Source organism: Triturus cristatus, chromosome 5_2 (assembly GCF_964204655.1).
Source record: "Triturus cristatus chromosome 5_2, aTriCri1.1, whole genome shotgun sequence".
NCBI lineage: Eukaryota > Metazoa > Chordata > Amphibia > Caudata > Salamandridae > Triturus > Triturus cristatus.
The window spans coordinates 29392326-29413818 of record NC_140588.1 but is presented as its reverse complement, the minus strand read 5'-3'; the positions used below and the strand labels follow the sequence as shown (position 1 = coordinate 29413818).

Below are 21493 nucleotides of genomic sequence, written 5' to 3'. Positions count from 1 at the left end.
AAAATGTCCCCGTTGTGAGGCACAGCCAGCCGATTTTTACCACATGGTCTGGTCCTGCGCCATTCTTTCCAAATACTTGGCGTTGATTGTGGCTGAGCAAAGTAGCATACTGGGCTGGGTGGTCCCGCTTAGTCCTCTTGCCCTTCTCCTGGGGGTGATGGATTGTTCCGGTACTGATAAAATGTTCCTAGGGACTGCCATTTTGATAGCCAAGAGAGACATTGCAGTGACCTGGAAGGACTCGGCATCTCCTTTAATTGCAAGTGGCGTAGAGGAGTGGACTGGTGCACCAACCAAGAAAGATCTGTGTATGAGGCAAGAGGCTGTCTGGCTAAACACGACATATGTGGGGCAAATGGCTGGGTTTGCTGGGTTGATGTTTTGCAGGAAATGTTTGAAATTTTGAGGAGCAATACGGGGCTTGTCTATCATGAGACCAGATGGGGGAAAATTCAACAAATGCACTGAAACACTTTATATGTCATGGTGATGCACTATTCATTTTGTTGCTCATAAAAACTAATAAAATTGTTTATCAAAAAAATAAGTAATTCTTTCTAAAATACGACCATGCGATAAAATGTGTTCAAAGTTCATTTTTAAATCCCTTTATCTGGGAAGAAATTAAACGCTGTTGAATCACCAAGAAAAATGCATAGGAGGAAGCCCTTGCTGCCAGTTTGTGGTGACATAGAGCTGAAGACCTATGGGAACAGACCTTACAACACAGTCTTGCTCAGAAACTACTAAACAAACCGGTAACAAATATCTTTTTCTCATTAAATAAGCATATCTTCAGTTAAAGAAGTCATGCTTGGCTTGTAATGAATTCCTATAGAAGTAGACAACCACAAAGATGGTCTGAAGCTTTTTAAGCCCACTACAAAAATCAGACTAAAGTTGCTCTGCTTTGGCCTTCTTCCTTCCCTTAATTTTTTTTGACAAAGTTGGCACTGACATATGCGATACATAATGTCAACTTTGTTCCAACAACCCAGAAATGCCGGCTCATTATCTATGGACTTGCATATGTTTACATTTTTAGCGTAGATTACTTCTATGAAACATCTTCATTCAGTATGGTATCTGTTTCTGATGGCAGGCTATTATTTTTGTCTGCCACATTGCTTCTAGATTTGCCAAATACATAGACACTGCAGCAGCGACGGTTCCTCCTTTAGGGCAAATGAGCACAGAAACATCACAACAGAGTGTGAAACTTTACAAACACTCACCCGCCAGTCACAGATCTGAGTTTATTTAACCCATTGTTATTTTGCTCGCCACGTCACCCCAGTTCGGATCCAGCCATATGCAAATCAGTCTTGATCCTGCTCCCTATGGGATCAGTCCAGCCTGAACTGCCAAGCTAGGTTCTCCCTGGACCAGAAATAAGCATCCTTGGACAAGTTTCGGTACCCTGTCTGCTGTGAGCGTAGCAGCTGCAGCAAACATAATTTTGTAAAAATGGTCAGTGGCCATGACCGTTTTAATGAAGTGTGCACGGTGTCTCGGCTCAGGGACGGAGCCATTCCTGCTGCAGATTGGCAGCAAGATTGACTTTACTAAAGCCTAAAATGCACATGTCGGATTGGTTGTCTACCTTGCAACGGCCAGCCCAAGATGCACACTTCAGCTTGCACCAATATTGGTTGTATACCAGCCAGGGGGACTGTAGGCACAGGCTCCTAGTCAGAAATGGAAAGCTGTGTTAGCCTGCTCCAACCAATCATGGTGCTACTCTCATGCTGAAAACTAAATGAGAGCAGCTTGAGGGATTGGTTATGGTTTGTTGGCCCTTCACTTCCGAGTCAGGCTATGTGGTTTGAACAGCAGCAATCTAGGCAGTTTTGAAAGCTGAAAAGTGCTGCTATTTGTACAGAGGAAATAACCTAATGCTGTCTTTTTACATGCATGTGTGACATGGTTTCTATTAATCCATGTTCAACGACTTGAGAGCCCAGTGCATCTGTCAGATCCTGGGAGGCGGTCTCCAAACAGAGGTGTGGTCCAGTGTTATATCACCAGTGGCAGGTAAGGCCTAGTTGTTCCAGAAAGTGTCTAGTCTTTCAAGAAAGCGCAACGTGGTAGCATGGACAGTAAGGATTTAGAGGCCGAAATGCACCACTGAAGAAAGAGGATGCGAAAACGGTGAAAACGGCGGAAGAAAAGCTGAGAGTAAAAATCGAACCTTTCCCATAAAGCTTTCCAAATGACGAACTGCAGCCTTCTTTGCATCATTGTTTTTGACCTTGGTCGTGGTGTTTACTTTTTGTTTATGATCCTGTGTCTAGTAAGACCTCATTCAGTGAGGACATGGAGTAGGACCTGTGACAGTGCAGTTACTTAGAACCAAACTGGTGGGTCACTGTTCCTATATGGACACTCTTGTTGTCCAAAGAAAGAGAGAGAGAAGAGACTAGGTCTAAACCTCACAAGATAGAGACAATCACAGATCTTGTCTCGTGTTGTCCTCACACATCCCAAGTTATGTCATTGGGCGTTGCACCTTGTCGGTCGGTGCAGCAATGCCCCACGGGTCCCCCGAAGGGTCGCTTTGGCGGTGATCTTTTAGTAACGATTTTCAGTGAGAAAGAGGGTTCGTGAGAGAGAGTGAGTGAGTGAATGACTAAAACTGGCTAGGGGATACCGAAAAAGGTTTTTTAATGTGTGGGTTCCCCTGCCAGGTTAAAAATTCCATAGCTAAGTTGTTACGGGCTAGGCAATAATGTACCTCAGTAACTCTTTGGTCGAAATGTTTCGTGCCCTTCAGAGGTCACGCGTGTAAGGGTAGGTGTTGGAGCACAGTGCACCCCACGACAACCCCTGTTACGGTGCGGACGAACACGTGATAGCCTATGGAGCGATCTCAAATTTATTAATAGGTCGCAACAAGAGCGGTCACTATTTGAGCCTACGCCATCTTGTAGTTTTCACAAGGAGGACCGCTCATCTTTCTACATTAAGGTTCTTCACTTATTCACATTTCACACTTTTTACAATCAACTTTATTGGTCCTGAGGAAGCGCCAGGGATCGTTATGACCACTGAAGGGCACGAAACATGTTGACCGAAGAGTTACTGAGGCACATTATCGCCTAGCCAGTAACAAACAATCTATGGATTTTTTAACCTGTCAGGGGAACCCACACATTAAAAAGCCTTTTACAGTATTCCCTAGCCAGTTTTAGTCATTCACTCACTCACTCTCTCTCACGAACCCTTTTTCTCACTAAAAATCGTTACTAAAAGATCGCCGCCAAAGCGGCCCTTCGGGGCACCCGTGGGGCATTGCTGCACCGGCCCGACAAGGAGCAACACCCAATGACATACCTAGTCTCTTCTCGCTCTCTTTCTGTAGACAACAAGAGTGTCCATATAGGAACAGTGACCCACCAGTTTGGATCTATATTACTACATCGAGCACGGGTACTGGACCTCAACTAGCTCCTAATCCCCCCCCCTCTATTTTGATTTATATAGTGCAGTTACTTATCCATCTTTATTAACCAATTATGTTAACAAAGACAAAGTTCTGGACATGCTTTTCATTTAAGTCTACCAATGCCAACAACCCATACATATCATGTTCAGATGAAGAATTATCTTGCCCTTGTGCCTTTATTACCTGTGTCTCCGAGACCAACAGCACCAACTTGAGGGAAAGGCCAGTAACTAAGCATGTCCTGCTAGTTGAGTGTGGCATCAAACAGCTGGGTGCGGTCGTGCCCTCAGGGTGCCTCATTATTGGCAGACCAGAATTCTTAACTGCAATCGATTTTGACACTGGTGCCACACTGGCAGAAGCCAAGTTATTTTAGTGCTACTTACACTGCTATGACACCGGATGTGAATAATGATAATATCCCTGACTTGACGGTGTTGGTGTCAGTGGCAAATAAGATGTAAATCTTTGCACATTCAGGAAAGAATGTTGATCAAATAATTCACAATTCCAGTCCGAACTTAGACATACCAACTAGATATTTAATGCATTTTACCAAGTCTCAGTCTCCCTACATCACCTTTTACAACCAGAACTCCAGGGTGCTCCTTAAACAACATGCATTCAATGACAACTGGAGAACAGAGCAAACCAGTAACGCTTCAGAAAGACCATGAGCGGAAGAAAAAGCTGCAGATAACCACTGGAAGAATCCAAATACCAGTTTCTAGCCCTGGGCACATTCGATACGAATCCGTAGCTGATGAAAGTAGAGAAAGTGCAAAATAGCGCAGTACTCGGATTAACACGTGTTTCCCAGTATGCTACAGGCTTCCCTCAGGTAGAGAGAAGGGATAGTGCTGGCTGAAGTGTGGCTACCTTTCTTTTACACAGAGTACTGCAGCTATAGTACAGGCAACAGCAGAACAGAGGTAGCATTTCCTGCAACAACAAAACAAAGTCTGTAGTTAACGACGTGTAAGCTTCGATCAGATACATGTTTAATATGATAAGCTGCAGTGATAGTGAAGACACCAACCGATGGTGGCCCGCATCTCCAGTGGCTTCCCTGAACACGTGAAACCGACGTCATTAGTACTTTTGTTTTTATTTAGTTGATGAAAAAGTAAATTTTTTCAAATGTTTAACTAATTTGAGAGAGGTGGGTGCAGGGCTATTAAGTTGCTCCTGTTAGCCGTGAGCCCCGAGACCTGCTGCTCTTGATTCGGGGCCCTGTGAGTGGTCACTAGGTCAGGGGAACCTCCAGGAGCTAAAACTGCTCAAACTGATTTCCAAAAAGCCTGCATATCCTTAGTCTGGCAGACAACTATCACTTCTCATCTTTAAGTTCTGCCTTCCTGTTTTTTAGGGCCAGGTTATAAGCCTTTCCACAGGCACTAATAGCCCCCTGGTCCCTGGGAAGTTGCTTCAATGCCCAGCATAACTTGTCATTAGCTGTTCTGCATACCTTATCAAACCATGAATTTGTATTACTAGACTTAGTGTATGTGGGCTTTAACAATATATCCCTAATGTAAATGGTTGGATCAATAAAACTGGTTAGAACTGCAGAGGACACCAACAACTCCGATGTACACCCTGTCACCAGATCAGCAAATTTCTCTCAATACTTCTTTCCTTTGAGCTTTCATTTTTTCTGTTTTCCTCCCCCTTTCTGTCTACTTTCTCTATTTACTTTTCCATTCTCCCACGTTTCTTGATTTCTCTCCTTCCTTTATTTAGTCATCTCTCTGTCTGTCTATGCTTTTGCCTCATCTTTTTTCTCCTTTCAATCTCATCTTCATTCTCTGTCTTCATCTTTTCTGGTTATTATTCGTCTTTCTAGTTTTTTGTTATATTTACTTATTGTACTTTTCTTTCTTTTTCTCCTTTTTTCTGTCACTACCTTTCATTTCTCCATCTCTCCTTTGTTTCTCTCTTATGCTCTTTTTTCATTTTCCCTTCTTTCTCAATTTTGATTACCCTTACCTTCCAACCTTTTTCGATTGTCTTTCTTTTTCTTGCCTTCTCTCTTTTCTCTTTCTCTGTTGTGCTCTCCCTTCTTTCTTTTTGTATGTCTTCCTTTGCCAATCTTTCTTTCTTCCACTCCTTTCACTAATTCTTTTTTTTCCTCTTTCATTTTCTTCTTAATTTCTTTCTTACTTCATTTTTGTACTTTTTCCTGTTTATATTTTTTCCTCATTCTTTCTCTCCTTTATTTTGTTCTTTCTTGCCCTGTCTCTCTGTTTCTTACGTTCTAGTTTGCTTTCTTCCTCTTCTGCATTTTCCCTTTTTCTCTCTTCCTCTTCTCTTTAACATTCCCTGTCGCTTAATTTTTTCTCTTTCACCCTTTTGAAACGTCATGAGCAAATGGCCAAAATGACTCCCCAAGGAGCCTAAATGTAAATCTTTTGCGATACCAGAAAAATAAAAAAGTATGTGCTGTGTTCCACAGTATATCACAAATTTGGCTTAGTCATCAACAGCCCAGTAAAGAATTAAAGACTTTACTCTTCAAAAAAGAATCTGTCTTCAAGCTGACAATATCTAAACTCCTCCCACAGAAGGACAGTTCCCTTTTGCTCACACCATTGTCTTAGTACACCTAATACAGACCCAATACCCTCCAATCACACAATCAAATTCAGAACAAAATCATACATGACAATCTATGGTAAGGAGATTTGTCTGCGATCACTTGTACAGGGTGAGCTGAGGCATGTTGCATTTTATAACTGTGGCCTTTTTAAATACATGTTCCAAATGAAACATTAGTGAGACAGAAACGGGTGGGGGAGAGTAAACTAAAGTGTCAAATAAGTAGATTACTTCATTTAAATGCAGAAATTATGAAAAATCTAATTAAAAAAAGACTACTTAGATGTTATTTGGTTTGAACTGAGAACACAGGGGAGGTTCAATTGGCTTATATATTATTTGACATAAATATACCTGTGACTGGTCTTTCTTCTTCCATGGAGCAAACAGCCTTGTTGTCTGATCTAAACCTACTGTTACTATAAAGTCTCCTTCGGGATCCCACCTCAAACCCTGGACACTGTTGAAATGACCTGAAATGACCACAGCTGGAGTCCACTCCCCCTAAAATAAAAGGACATTACATTGAAATCAGTGTAAGCAGCAGTACACAATTACAACAAACTTAAATATTGCGGAAACATTTATATCTTCTGATGTTTTATAGAGGATAGCAACTTGATTCCTTTACAAAGACATTGGGTGCAAAGCCCCTTAAGATGATCAAAAAGGTTTATTCTGCTAAATCAATATCGGTGGCAACTTATGGGGCAGGAATATAGGGATATACCAATGCCCACTCTCTCCAGACTATCGAAAATTCCTTTTGGAAAAGACTCATTGGCCTACCAGCGAGTTGTTCTAACTTTTTATGGCACACCAAGCTGGATGTCCCTTATATCGACGACAAAATTAGGCTGGCACCCATATTGCTGTGGCATTCTATCTGGAGAAGGACTACAGTAAACCTCACCCAGAGACTAATAGAAGATTGTCTCACTTTGGAACACGTGCTAAAGATTCCATGGTTATTATATATTAAAAACAGCCTCACCTCTCTCGGTTTAGGCCGACTATTTACATTTCCTTCAATCTGTATCACAGTATCAAAAAAAGAAATTAAAGGATCTATTTTTAATCATAGGATACTGGAGCGATCTAAATTAAATTGCTTAAAAGCGCTCGTAAAATTATATTTAGAGAGCCCAATTGAACAGGAAGGCGCCCCGGGATACTTATTTTTTGTAACCAATCCACGCCTTCGATTTATCCTAGTAAGGTTTCGTTTGAACCTCATTCCTTGTATGCTTTCTTTCCCAGCTGGTATTTACTCTATAGCAGATCTTTCACCCTTCCCGTGTGATGGCTCTTCTCCTCAATCAAATCTACATATTCTCTTTTTCTGGAAATTTTATAATACGCACCGCAAAAGATTTATCTGCCCGCTTATGTGCAAATATCATTTTACCCAGTGTCGCCCAGCTCTGTATTTTTGACAATTATTATCTAATGAATTAATATGTTCTACTGTGGCCTCATATCTACTCCTATCATTGAAGAAGACTAGGCGGCTGGACCATTTCGTCCTATGAATCATGAATTTTATCTTGTTTTTAAATTTACTGACTTAAACAAATCATTGTTACCATCTGAATCATGAAAGTTGTATTTTTTGGAATGTATATTTTATATTGTGCTTTTTGTACATTTATGATCTTAATAATTTAAGAATCGAACAATGTGGTTTGACTGACTGATAGCAACTAGAGGTTCTCATTTCAGTATTCGGCAACAGGTTCATGCATTTGATCTTTTTCTATTTGTAATGTATTTAATGTACAGCTCTTGGTACTAACATTACCCCACAGAGATGAAACTGTGTGCGACTCCATGGCAGTGGCTGCAGTACTGTGTTACGAAAGATGTCTGGCCAAGGTCAAGACAAAACCATTAACACCCAAACAACATAACACCTGAAAACCCCACCCAGAAACATTGACCTGAGTTCTAAAGTGCAAATTAAATCCACAACACTCCGACCATTACAAATTCCAACAAGCCCATGAGTACACCTCCCAAAAGTCTCTGAGTAGCTCCTCATTTTCATCATATCCTTTCCCATCTACTCACTTACGTCACATCCCAGAAAACAACAATACTCGACCCCCCAACCCGAGACACAACAGTACAGAAAAGCACATATTGCTAGACCCGTCTACAAATCAGATCTCACACAAGCACACACACTATCTAAACATTAATAATTCCAACTCTATTTGCCTCCTTGAACCAAAATCACATATACTATCATTACCGTTAAGCAAAATGCCCGTTTTCATAACACCTGTGTTAATAAATGCCCAAATTAAAAATTGCCCATGCCAATGAAGATATACAGAGCATAGGATTAGACTGCAACAAAACAATCCCTCTAACCAAAGAACACGACCGTGACAATTAGTCATAACATTAACCCTCTGTCATGCAGGAACATAACCCTATGAACCAAACCTTCAAGGACCCAACGTCTGACAGTTCCCACTGAAGAACAAATACAGGATCGTAAATTACAAACACCAGAGTCAGGTAATAGATTAACCTTAGAGCATCGGATGAGCTAGTTTGTAAATTGAAAGACCAGCAACAAGGAAACATCAGAAACAGGGACATCAGTCAGGGACCCAGCTATATTTCCACAAAATCATGGACGTAGGATAAACACTGAAATAGCTATAAGTGAAAATTAAGGACCCCACAACCCTAGCCAGCAACCCCTTACCAGGAAATTTAGCTCCTAGACTAGGTGAAATAGTATGACCACTTGCTGTAGCCACAAAAGGCCAGAAGAAGAATACACCAGTCAGTCAGTCAGAATTAAACTGATGTCAGGCAAACAGCAGCTAACACAGGTTAGATGGATGGTTAAAAGACCTTAACCTTTACTTAAAATCACCATCCAGAGACAACCCATTACACACTCCACTCAACATTATAAAGTGCTCTTTAGGAAGGTCACAAAGCCAACCAATCCACCCTATGGAACACATGTAAGGATAATGTACACCTTCCAAACAATCCACCCATACGAACTGTGATTCATGTATCCTTGTTTGAGCATGAGTGGAAAATAATTCAAATGGATAGATCATCGTCTTTCAGTTGAACAATGTGGCCTTCGAAGATTAGCAAGCACTCAGTCCATTAGACGGAAGTACAACCTCAAGTTATTTACCTTAGTCTGTCAAAAATGTTCTAAAGCTACAATTGTATGAAAGGTAATACACCACAGTTTGTCAGTCTCAAGTTTTTCACATGCAACTACATACCCAAAATGTACAGTCTGAGTGCATTTCTCCAATAAGGTACGGCAGGCCACCCTAAACCGTTATGTAAGGATTCGCCCTTGATGATGATATCGTCGCTCATTTTACGCCTTTTTTATGGAGCAGCACTCACCTGATAATATTTGCATTTTAGTTGTCAAGGTTTATTTTATTGTCTCCATTGTTTGTGTCTTGTCTCTTCATGCCCCTTACTTCCGTGATCTTTCTGCTATGATGTTGTCTTAGATTTTCTTACAAGTCCTGCTGAGCCCTCTAATTCTACAGCAGCTTGAAGATGAATTTGAAAATAACTACGACAGTAAACATGCCATTCACTCAACTGTGACAACTGTCATTTCCGCAAAAAATCGCCTACATAACACTCCAAACAGTCTACCTTAACTTTCAGAATCCTGGAGGAAAGTACACTCTATTAGAGTAAGTAATGATTTGCTAATCATGCAACAGATTTACTTTTATGGATGGATTCTGTTTCCAGAGGTGAAATGCTCCATGGAATGCGTGGGCAAGAATCATTGATCCATCAGGGCTAAATTGACAGCCGTAGAAACCGAGCGTGTTTCCACCCACTTCTCCCACACGGATCTGAAAAAAATTAGAGCAGAGAAATAATGGCATTAAATGGCTGAATTACTCACAACCCTTAAATGAGCTGGGAACGAAAAAAAAAAATACAGTCATAGTTAGGAATAATCCCTATTTAGAGCATGTCTATATTGTCAACCAGCCCTACTTCTTCCAGGTAGAATGTCCTGGGACGAGACAGGACTAACATACCATCCTGTATGGACTGTGTTCTGCCCACATCCCCAACCATAACTATATTTAAATCTCCCTCATGAGAACGGGTTGCTATGCCTAGTGAAGAAGAGTTCGTAGGGCCTGACACAAGAAATGCTCGTGCCCCTGGTTGGGGCAATACATTGAAATGCCATTAATAGCGTGGCTGCTGAATGTGCCTCGTAATTCCACACACCTTAATTTCTTGTTTTTTCGGAAACCTCTGGTGTGAAATTTGCACCCTTTTCTCAAGTGAATACCCACTCCACCTGTCTTGTTCTTAGATGAGGAAAATGGTTTGCATGGGGAAAAAGATAGGACCAAAGGCGAACTTGGTCCAGGGGGAGCAGGTGGGTCTCCTGGAGGAGGGCTACATCTGTATTCAAAAGTGGTAGTTTATGGAGAGAGAGTACCTCTTTGCCAGGTTGTTTAAATCTTTAATGCTACAAGTGCTAAGTGTGAAGGGTGAGATAGCGGCAGGGAGTGAAAGGCTGCAGGCTAGAGGACTATGTGCCGTCATAAGTGTTTTAGTGGAAGGATGGAGCATAAAACAAGACTCCAAAACTAAGGGCATCAACAATAACAAACAATTTAGGCTTCAGTCGAAGCCAACCAATAACTGGGTATCAAGCAGACACCAAGAACTTTGTAGAACTGGAACACAACGAAAGAATAGCTAAACCCTTCACGATGAATTTTTCCAAGACATCAAGGCCGAGATTACTGGGGTCGGAGCGGACCTTTGCCATGGTCTTAAAGAAGTGCAGAAGGAAACGGTGGACTTAGGTGGACACTTGAATACGCTTGACTGCACCAAAGATGAGAGGACTCTGGACCTGGACCAATACAAAGCCTGCCTCTTACGACTAAACAATCAAGTGATAGCCATGATGGAAAACCCAGATTTAGAAAACAGATATTGCCTGTACAACTTACGCATTCAAGGTATGCCCAGGGGCGTGGAGGGGAAGAATGTTAAAGCTAATGTTCAAGGCCTCTTGGAAGCTATCCTAAAAAAACTGGAAGACTGCCCCTGAGTTCAAACAGAACCCACAGAGCATCAACTGTAGGCACAAGCATCTAGGGATTGTCAGACATCCTAGCATGCTGGCATTACTTATAATAAGGAGAAAAGTTATGAAAGCTGCAAGGTTGGGAAGGCCCAATGTTCTACAGCAGGGTCCCTTTTTCAATCTTACAGGACCTCTCAGTTATCACGTTTCAGAAGCAACAAGCATTGACCCATCATAAAATTCTTGTGGTACAAAGCATCCCTTCAAATGAGCCGATCCCTTCCGCACTATCTACAATTGGGAAGGCCGCACCCTAGTGTCTATATCTCTGAAAAAAACGCTTGCCTTCCTTGGCATGAGTTCACCATAGGACAACACATCGGATCAGCTGCAGACCGAACTCTCGTCCAAGAAGCCCTGAATGGCATGGGGTATCAAGAAAGCATACATGAAGCACCTCGAAAAGTAAGGAATTCCTGGAGGGTGGCAACCGGTCATCTCCAGAACTCCAATGCTGGGCTCGCCCAGAAACCAGACTCTCAAAATGCTAATGAAGACATGGACCCAGCCACTGGCTAATCAAGAGGCAGTGGTATATATGTGCGACGGGGGCCTGGTGTTTTGCATCTAAACTTTACTTTACTAGTATCTACATCATAAGGGGGAGGGATCCTTTGCTGGCATTGTTCTCCTACCTTTACTTGTTACAATACTTGAAACTGGAAAGACCATGCCCAGTTTTTAAGAGTCTGCCACCTTACAGCTTAAGGATAGGGTTAGATGTTGACAAGTTTGTTTGTGAAGGGATTTGTTTTTTTTGCTGGAGATGTGCTGGATTAAGTTCTTGATTGACCCATTACGGTTGTTTTTAGACATCACTAGTGTGTGACGGGTCCGCAGTGTGAATGAATTTAAATTACAAAGGCTCGATCACGCCAACATCTTGCTACCTCACTGGGAACATGAAGATATGGACCAGGTGGACCTCACAGAGTTGCTTTCAGGGTCGAGGGTAGTTTATACCTCCAATCTTAAGAGTTGTCCACCTACCTGGAAAAGTGGGTTCATGCACCTTTCTGCTCATGCAGTGTTGCTGAATCTTTAGTGTGTTAGCTTCCCAACTATGTATTGATATCCTCCAGAACTAGGGCATCTGTAATGCTTCTTCGCAGGGTTAACGCATACATTAGTGTGTTGAGTCCCCCCGCCCCACCCACTCCTGCAGGCAGACTCATTGTGGGCGGAGATGTCTCTATATCGGTAGGAACCATTAGCAATTCAAAGAGGTCCCACCAGGGCCGTGATGTGGGGCTCTCAGACCAGTATAGGATCCCGGATGACAAACCTTCCACCTGCCCCATCCTTCACAGAGTGAGGCTGGGACAGGTGTGGTCAAGGTGGTAGTGCATGAAGTTGGAGACCTCTCAACACAGAGACCGTTTGGGGTCCTGTAGGTCTTCCAGAACTCAGGTGGCTGACTTTCCTGGGGCAACCACTGGAAATGCTAGATGTGGATGGAGTCCCTATGCAGCAGCTACATCAAGTCTGATCTCCATTGCCCCCTACAGCAGCAGTGCTCTTAAGGGGTAGGTGCAGAAGCCCTAGGGTGTTTGGAGGGCCACCAGCCCACTTCAGTACTCTGTGTCCCCCTCGCTTGTAAGGGTTGAGCCTATGGTGCAGCAATGGGCCTCACATTTAGTCCAGTGGGCCATGCCATCTCCTTTTGAGTTGTCACCTGTGAGGCAGTATGCTGTCACCGGAGTACAGATCACTGTACTTTTTTTTCTGTCCCCGGGGATCCGTTGGAGGGTGGGCCAATATATCTCAAGTGCCCAGGTGGAAGGCAGCAGAGGATGTCATTTAGTCGTGGCCTCTATCGTAGGCCCCATGCATCTTCAGTGCCGGTGCTCCCGGGTGCTGGGCATGTGTCTGATAATGCATCTGGGTCCCTTTCTGCAGTGGGGTCGATCTGAGCATCAGAGCTACACAGCCCCAGAAGAGGAATTACGTGCCATGGGTACCTCCTGAAGCTGCGGCCACATCGAAGATGTGGCTGCCATTTTTGGGTGGCGTGTTCTTGCAGCTCCGTCTCCTCCAAATACGGGCAAATAGTGCAATGCTTCAGAGGGGAGCTAGCGCCAGTTGGTCCTGGTTCTGTCTCTAATGTATGGCACACAAATGCAACTCTGCCAGGACCCCAGGGAACCAGAGGATACTCACTTTCTTCCGGCAGATCAAGAAGCACTCCGGTTAACCTTACAATGCCAACTTGGTACAAGATATGCCTCTCCAATCTTTTTCAATATATACATGTACCCTCTTGCTTCATTGGTTAGATACCACTGGAAATACAACCCCTAAGTGAGACATATATCTAGCTAGCCTTTCATATGTACTGGTGATGATTTACAGTGTGTTAAGGAAATTATTCTGACCACTCAGTGAAAGTTGAGCTACTTTTGCTCAGCAGACCATCCCAAAGGTAATTTTTCTAGACGTACATAGAGGGAGATCAGCCGCTACAAACTTGGCTTTTGAACTGCCAATATTTCTGGCCAATTTGCTTCTACATTTTGGTAGAGAAAAAGTCAAACTGGTGGAGTTTCAGGGAGCAATATATGCACCATCTGCCTCCTTCGAAATAGGGGGTGTGCTGGAGAAGGTACAGACTGTGGGGAGGGGAGTACTTTACAAAGAACAACAAGAGATATAAGCCACCTTAAGTCAACAAGTGGTTGTTTACAGAAGTACAAGGAAAAGGGAAAAGGGGAGGCAACTTATAAGAGGAACGATGGAAGAAGTTTGGATACGTTTTTCATAAATATCCACATGTTGGAAGTAGATTCTCATAAAAATACAGATGGTTGGAGATTTTTTACAAACTATACAAATGTACAGTTGAAATTATGCAAGCGTAACAATTAAGAAATATCGTGTTGGAATTAATGGGGCAGGGGTTGTGAACAGAGAAAAGGAGACTTGAGGTTATAGTTCAATGGACTGAAGAAAGGTATTTTCATTCAAGGAAGGATGACGGACGAGGGGAATGTTTGTTATAGATAATGGTAGCGTATGGTAAAATGGTGGAGTAGTTGTCAAATTTAAGATGGAAGTATTTAAACATTGCCATAAAAATGTGATTATATAGTTACCAGAATAACACAGTGTATATGATGGAGTCTAAAAGATACAAAAGGGCTGACCTGTCAACTACAGATTGGTTAAAATTGCAAACAAAGCCAAAAAAAGGCACACAAAAAAGAAAAACTAAATTAAAAAACACCACACATGCAAACATACCTGCTCTAGCCATACACCAGACTCTTCATCCGGTGCCCAAAGTATCATAGTTTTATCCATTGATGCAGACAATAAGCACATTGGTTGATGAATCTTGCCATCTAGGGAATTAAGCACAGGTATTACACGTAGTAATCATGTTAGGCATTTCGACCAAACTGTTACTTTAAAAATGTAATGTGATATGTTATACCCCCAATAAATCTACTTTAAATGAAAACATATGACCCACCGCACTACATCACAGTTGGAGCTAATAAAAAACACTTATTAGCATATAAATATGACTCTTAATAGACCCTATTATCAATTCAGTGTTAAGAAAAAAATCTAATATTTCAGTCCATTGAACCAGTCAGATTATGTCCTCTCTTTTTACACACTGATTTTATTAACCATTAGTGCAAAATGTAAACTCACTATAAAAATGACCTTCACCCCGTTCTGCCCAACACCAATCTCTCAGCTGGTCATTTCCAGTCCTAGTATATAATGTAGTCCATTTAAGAACAGTTCTGTATGAGCTCAAACAGTGCTAGCTGGTAACAAAGAGATCTTTAACATATGTTAACTATCCCTGCCTGCACCAACCTATTTATCAACAAACGTTGTGTTTCTCAAGGTCACCAATCCTGCCATTTGTCTAGTTTCACTAGACCTCCCTATTGCTATTCATTCACCCAGAAAAATCTCCATTTGAGCTGTCTGTTATGGCGTGGTTGTGTGTATCCTGCTGTTATACCAGCAGTTTCCCAGGATCATCCACATCCCAAAATATGAATTCTAAGTTTTCTTTTGTTACCTTACGTTTTGCCAGAATGCAGAGCCACATTTGACTGCATTGACTCAATATATCTCTTTTTAAACTCAAATATTTTCCTTTGATATTTCATGACACTGTGGTGATATCCAGAAAATAGTGTATCAGTGCTCATTCATGCCAAATCTTGCGAATCCTGGCTGCTTGTAATATTCATATGCCTATTTTGTCCATAGAACAAAGCAGGATGTCTTTTGTTGTTTTTGCTAATATTATGCAGGATTTGCAATGAGAAGTTTCTGACTACCTCCTGATGACTGTGTTCTTGGTCAAATTTAAGAGCTTAAGAAATCAATTTCTTGGAAAATCCCCAAGGAATATCCATTCAACTCACTTTGCCATGTTAAGAGAGGTGAAAACACATATGAATTTCACAATATGCAACACTTTGTGCTCTCTTGATTCTGGTCTTAAGAAAACCATAGTAACCAACTAATCTTTAGCTTTTTCCTGAAGATAAGGACAGTAAACTCAGAATGTCTATAGACAGTGTATTCCAAGCCAAGTGGCAAGTATAAATATGGAGCTTCTAGGAACACAAACTTAGGAACTGTTAGACGAACTTAATCTTCACTTTGGAGCACTCGGTTTGACCGGAGTCTTGAGATTTTGTATTGGGGATAGATGACTGAAGGACTTGACAAAGAGAGGACTAATAGAGTACACAAATGTAAACACAATAAGTATTACAAATATGTAGATACATGATGACAAAACAATCATTATAGAACTCAATGCAGGGAAAAAGTACCATGTTACTGGCTTGCTTTCGCCTCTCAGATAATACAGAATCTACCACAGGGTGGCTCAACACTCGGCGAAGCAGGAGACATAATACAGCACCTTTAGAAAAGGGTTTTATTTTACAAAATGCAAGGACTCTTTCTTTTAGAATAAGGCTTGGGGTTTTATTTTACACAATGCTCTCTAACAGAAAGGCTTTTCCGGATGCTAAATGCAGAACATTCCAATATATGTAGTGATATATATATATATATATATATATATATATATGTTTAAAAGCAAGCAATAATATAACAGCTAAATTCATGAATACTACTGATGAATAAACAAGCAGCAAATAATATGAGGTAAGACTCAAGCAAATATACTGGGACGTCCTCCGAGAGATCAGAAAGCTATATATACATCAAATGATTACTTTGGATGTGCACATCAACTCAATCACACATCACAAAGAAAACACCTCAAATGATCAAAGCCACTGGCCAACCATCACAATGGCAATAACCAAAACTCAACACTTCAAATAACCACAGCCACTGGAACCACGCATCACAATGGCACTAGTCAAAACCCAATACTTCACCTGGTGCAAACACTGCATCTCAGCCCACTCCTGACTGGGGAAGTTAAACAGCCGTGGTTGAGAGCCTCAGCAACCAGGGTTCCATGCTCTGAAGTAGACGCGTTCGTTCCCGTTCGGATTCCAAACTCCCAGTTTCTAAGTCAACAACTCTCAGCTTTATAATCAAAAACACACACTAGAAGGTTCGAGAGTTTCCCCTCCGTGCCAGGAACTCTCCTGAAACTGGCCAGCTTCCAGGCAAGCATTCCATGGCAGGAAGGAGTTCTTACGTTCCCTCCTCCAAATCTCGCATGTTCCAGCCTTTATCTTGACGAAGCTCACAAAGCCTTCTGGGTATATTACAAAATCTCTCACAAAAACAATCCTTGAACGTGATTAACCCAAACAACTTGCAAGCGCTGCTGTGCACTCAAGAGTCAGAATTCAGGATGACATGAGGCCATGTCAAAGCCAATAGTAAGAACTTCATAATTCTCATCAATGTACAACACAATGCACAATTGTGCACAACTGCTTATAGCTTCACGTACTTCATATCTCAATGTCCTATAGCATCACATACTTCATCTCTCAATGTACAACACCGAGCACATGTGTGCATCACTGCCCAAAACACACCAACTTGAGACCAAAAAGTACATTCCACACCCCTCTCTCCCTCTCACACTTTCAAATGCACATCCCACACGCTCTGTTCTTGGCAAGGCTGTCCTACTCTGTGACAGCTCCCACTGAAAGACAGCAAGATTACAAAAAAGAAACTTTAAAGAGAAGCAAGGCATATGCAGGACATCGTACATTCAGGCTAGGATAAAATAACACACTAAAGTCAATTAAAATAATGGTAGTCAAAGGCCATCACAGGGTGTCAGACCGCAAGAGTGCCTCTAGCACTACATTCTACCCCATGACCTTTGACTATCATCACAAACATATATAAAAAAACTGAATTTCTTAACAGAAAGCACAATTATGATTGAAAAACTGAACTTCTTAACTTAAAGCACAACTATGATTGAAACACATGTTAAAGCAGTGAAATCATAAAAGCTTGTGATAATCATTTCAAAGCATGTAAAAATAGCTCATGCATATCTGGATACTCAGCAAGAATAAATGTTTGATGGATACACATAATGAATGCACAAATAGAATCAAGCATAAGAACTCAGTAATGATCCTAAAGTCTCAAATGGCTAATTCTGGAACTTCTACTGTTGAAGCAACCAAACATATATTTTTGCTTAAAAATAAAGGCAACATCATCAATTCAAAAGTGAAAAACCATCTTCTTCAATTTCACAACATTTTTGTTGTTGTTTTTTTCTTCAAACAAATAATGGCCTTCTGTGTGAAAGACACACAGCCTTCTTGCGTTCAAAATTATAACTGTGTATATTTTACTCCATGTTTATGAAATCATGATTCTTGGCTTGGTTGGTTTGTCTGGTTTGTTCAGCCACAGGATGTCAGCTTGCACCGTCCAGTGATCACTCCAGGGTTGGGGGGGAGGGGTCCCACAACCACACAGGGCACACAGACACGGGCATCCACTCATAGGACAGGAACACAGGGCTTTAAGTGGGCCGGGTCTCACCTGGTCTGAGCACTGGAAGTTTTTTAAAGGGGGCCTCGAAACAGGTCTCTATTGGGCTCTGTTTTGTGCCCTGGCAGAGGCGGTCCATTTTTTTTCCGGACTGCAGTGACAGCAGGCACATCGATGTGTGCGTGGTGAGCGTTGTAAAGGAAGGGAAATCCTTTACAGAGAGTCATTTTCTCTCTGGATTTCCCTCATCTTTTTGAAACTCAGGAGCAGCAACATTGTTGTGGTGTCACCGGGGCTTTGAGTGGAAGCTTTTTTCAATATTATATACAAGCCATAGTTGCTGCTTTTTTATCTTATGCAACTTACAACCATTGTAAAAAAGCCAATAGACCAGACTTGTAGGTATGATGTGACATATATCTGGACGCAATGACAGGAACAGCAAAATACTAGTCGGGCGGCACACTGTTCTAAACACAGATTTTTATCGTACGTGTTTTAAGCCATGCCCTTATTTACATTGACCACGCCCCTTTGAGAGACCCCCTAGTTTTTTCATCCCACTTAAAGTCCTGCAGGAACATCAGGCCTCAGTATGATCTGAAAAAAGAAACAAGCATCACTCTTCTTGCAAAAAACATTTTTCAAAAAGCGCACGTTTTCCTTTCTCTGTTTTGGGTTTGAAGGCACAATATTGTCATTCCTGTCTGCACGGTTCTCTACTGGCTCTAGGGAATTATCTGAGAATTCTACCCACAATTTAGCCTCTGAATTCTTGATATCGGAGTGAAACTCTCCTTTTACCTGCACTGTAAGAAGGGCTAGGGCAGTCTCCTTCCGCATTATTTTTCCACTCACTGCTGAATAAGTGCTCCCTTTAGCAATTGGCAGAAGCCCAAGGCAATCCATCTACTCTGTCTGCTCTGGTAATTTTCCTTTCTTCAACTTGCCCCTCACCTTCTGTGGGACTGGTCTGCTCTGTGCATCCTGACACATAAGAATCACAGTTCTAGGTAAATCTAGGGGGATATGCATCCCTTCATTCTCTGCCCTCCTGTTTGTATGGTCTTTCTCTCCTAGGTGCTCACATTTAGTCATGCACACCAAATCTGAATCGTGTGTCACCACCTCTGTCTCCAAGATATTAGCCTTTTCATCTGTAAGGGAATTAAAGGTTCTGTCTAGTGAATGTTCAGAACCATCAGCATGCACAGTAGCTGCGCTTTGCAGTACAATCGGCCACTTCACTGGGGAATCCTGTGTCTCAAATACCACCCCTAGACTTTCTATTGGGACCAACAGCAACTGTTCATGTAAAACTGCAGTTTTTGTCTGTATATGTAACTTGACAACATTTGCTTCTTCCCATTGCATTTGAAAAAAATCAAATGTGAAAATTACATTATGTCTTATTGTCATCTGGGCTAGCCAAGCCCGAAGATGGCCGCTTCTTGAGCGAGCTCTATCGGTCACGTAACAATCCTTAATCTATCCTGCACCTAGTGCGCTGCAAGAAGCTTTTAACCCTTGCAGAACTGCATCGGAGGTCTGGGTCCGTCCTTAGAAACCTGCTTGGTGGCGAAAATCGATCTGGGGAAGCCGGAGATCAGGCGCGGCCGTGTGGCGTAAGGGAGGCCCAGGTTAGAAAGACGTGGACTTAAGCCGCGAGCTCGAGTGAACACCGGCCGTGACGTAGTGCACGCAAGCGGCAGACACCATCCAGTGGAGCGGCGTTGCCGATCCTTGCTGCGAGTAGCGGGAAGGCGGCGGGCGCAAGCAGACGTTTTTGGAAGGCGGCGCACAACAAACTCAATACCCCTTCACACGGCCGGAGCAGCGTAACAGAGGTCGGAGCAACAAACGAGTGGCGGAGAAAACAGAGCCGTGAGAGGAAGGAAAGGGTGTGCCGGACCGGCACTGGTGGCGGTCACGCAGCGGAAAGACGGCATCGGCTGCGGCGCCGGAAGGCACAAAGACCTACGCTGGCATTAACCCCGAGATATCGGCATTGGAGGACACAAAGGCGAACCACGGTCGTGGGATCGCGAAGGTGAGACTGCAAAGGCCCCAAAGCGGATATTGAGAGAAATTAAAGGCAAGCACTTAGCGTGTCTACTGAGGGGGCAACCAAGGGTGAAGGTGGTGCGCTGGAGCAGACTCTAGCCTGGCACGTTAATTAAGATACACCACAGCTGCCATTTAGCAAAGGACGGCGCACCCATCGTCACAGCGCATACACCTTACAGGGAAATACAGCACGATCGGGCAGACCAAGGCCAGGGGCTGCCTGCTACAGCCCCAATACACAGGAGGGAGAGTCCAGTCACAGCGTGGCCAGCGGCGGCCTTGTCCATGGACTACTTCCACTACCCTAGTGCGCAATAGAGGGCTGTGGCCAGGAAACACAGTGAGTTGACAAAGTGTTAGTGGGCCCCCCAGGAAGAAGTAGTTCAGGAACCAAACGTCGAACATCGCCAGGGTCTGCACTGGGGTTCTGCTTGGAAGGTGCTGGGGCCGAGCTAGAGCAGTACACATTCAGCCGCAATATAGTGGAACTGCTGATGGGGAGGTCCGCTTGCCCCGCTATAGACTGGCACACAGCAAGCGAATCAAAACAACGCCCAGGAGAAATGGCTTAATGGTGGGGAGGTTGGCAGTGACGTCCAGGGGCTCTGTGTCATTGTAAGAAAGGCACCCCAGAGCGGACTGTATCTGATATGCATACAGACAGGGGTAAAGGTCAAAGATAACGGCACATGTTGGATATTTAATTTGGATAGGAAAAGGTGTGCGTCCTCTACAAATCCTACAAGAGGACCATGGGGAAAACCGACAGGACCCGATCAAAGTTACAATTCGAACAAACGAAAAAAGCAACCGAGAGGGGTCAGGAGGATCATCAACCTACTCAGGGCACAGTGGCGCCCACAGGCACGGAAGCTTCTGTAGATGTGCACTCAATGTTTACGACGATACAGGCCACCCTAAAAAATATTGATGGGAAAATAGACACCCTCACATACAGAGTGGATCGGGTGTCTGAACAGTTTGACAGGCATACGGAGCGCATAGACATGGCTGAACGAAGAATTTCTGATGTTGAAGACGTGCACCAGCAAATGGATCAGCGGCAGATGGATAAAAACATAGCAACCCTAAAGGCGAGGGCAGAAGACTCCGAAGCACGCTCAAGAAGGAACAACCTTTGACTAATGGGCACTGCGGGGACAACAAACACAGGCCCGATGGAAAATTATATCGAAGCACTGCTAACTACTCTGCTGGGAATTAAAACCTTCTCGGATGGGCACACTGATCACTGGCCCCACTACCTCCATCAGGCGCGAGACCAAGAACGATCATTGCCAGGCTACTAA

The 21493-nt window shown here is 42.9% G+C and overlaps 1 protein-coding gene across 4 annotated transcripts in view; it reads right to left on the bottom strand.

The window, feature by feature from the left end:
- The window catches only part of ELP2 (elongator acetyltransferase complex subunit 2), a 940461-nt gene that overhangs the window by 449809 nt on the left and 469159 nt on the right, over positions 1–21493 (bottom strand). For all 4 annotated transcript variants that reach the window (XM_085606785.1, XM_085606787.1, XM_085606786.1 and 1 more), the window contains 3 exons: positions 14421–14521; positions 9781–9912; positions 6398–6547 (listed from right to left, as the gene is read on the bottom strand). In XM_085606785.1, coding sequence (XP_085462911.1) covers positions 6398–6547; positions 9781–9912; positions 14421–14521 — 383 coding nt within the window. The remainder of the gene's footprint in view (positions 1–6397; positions 6548–9780; positions 9913–14420; positions 14522–21493) is intronic.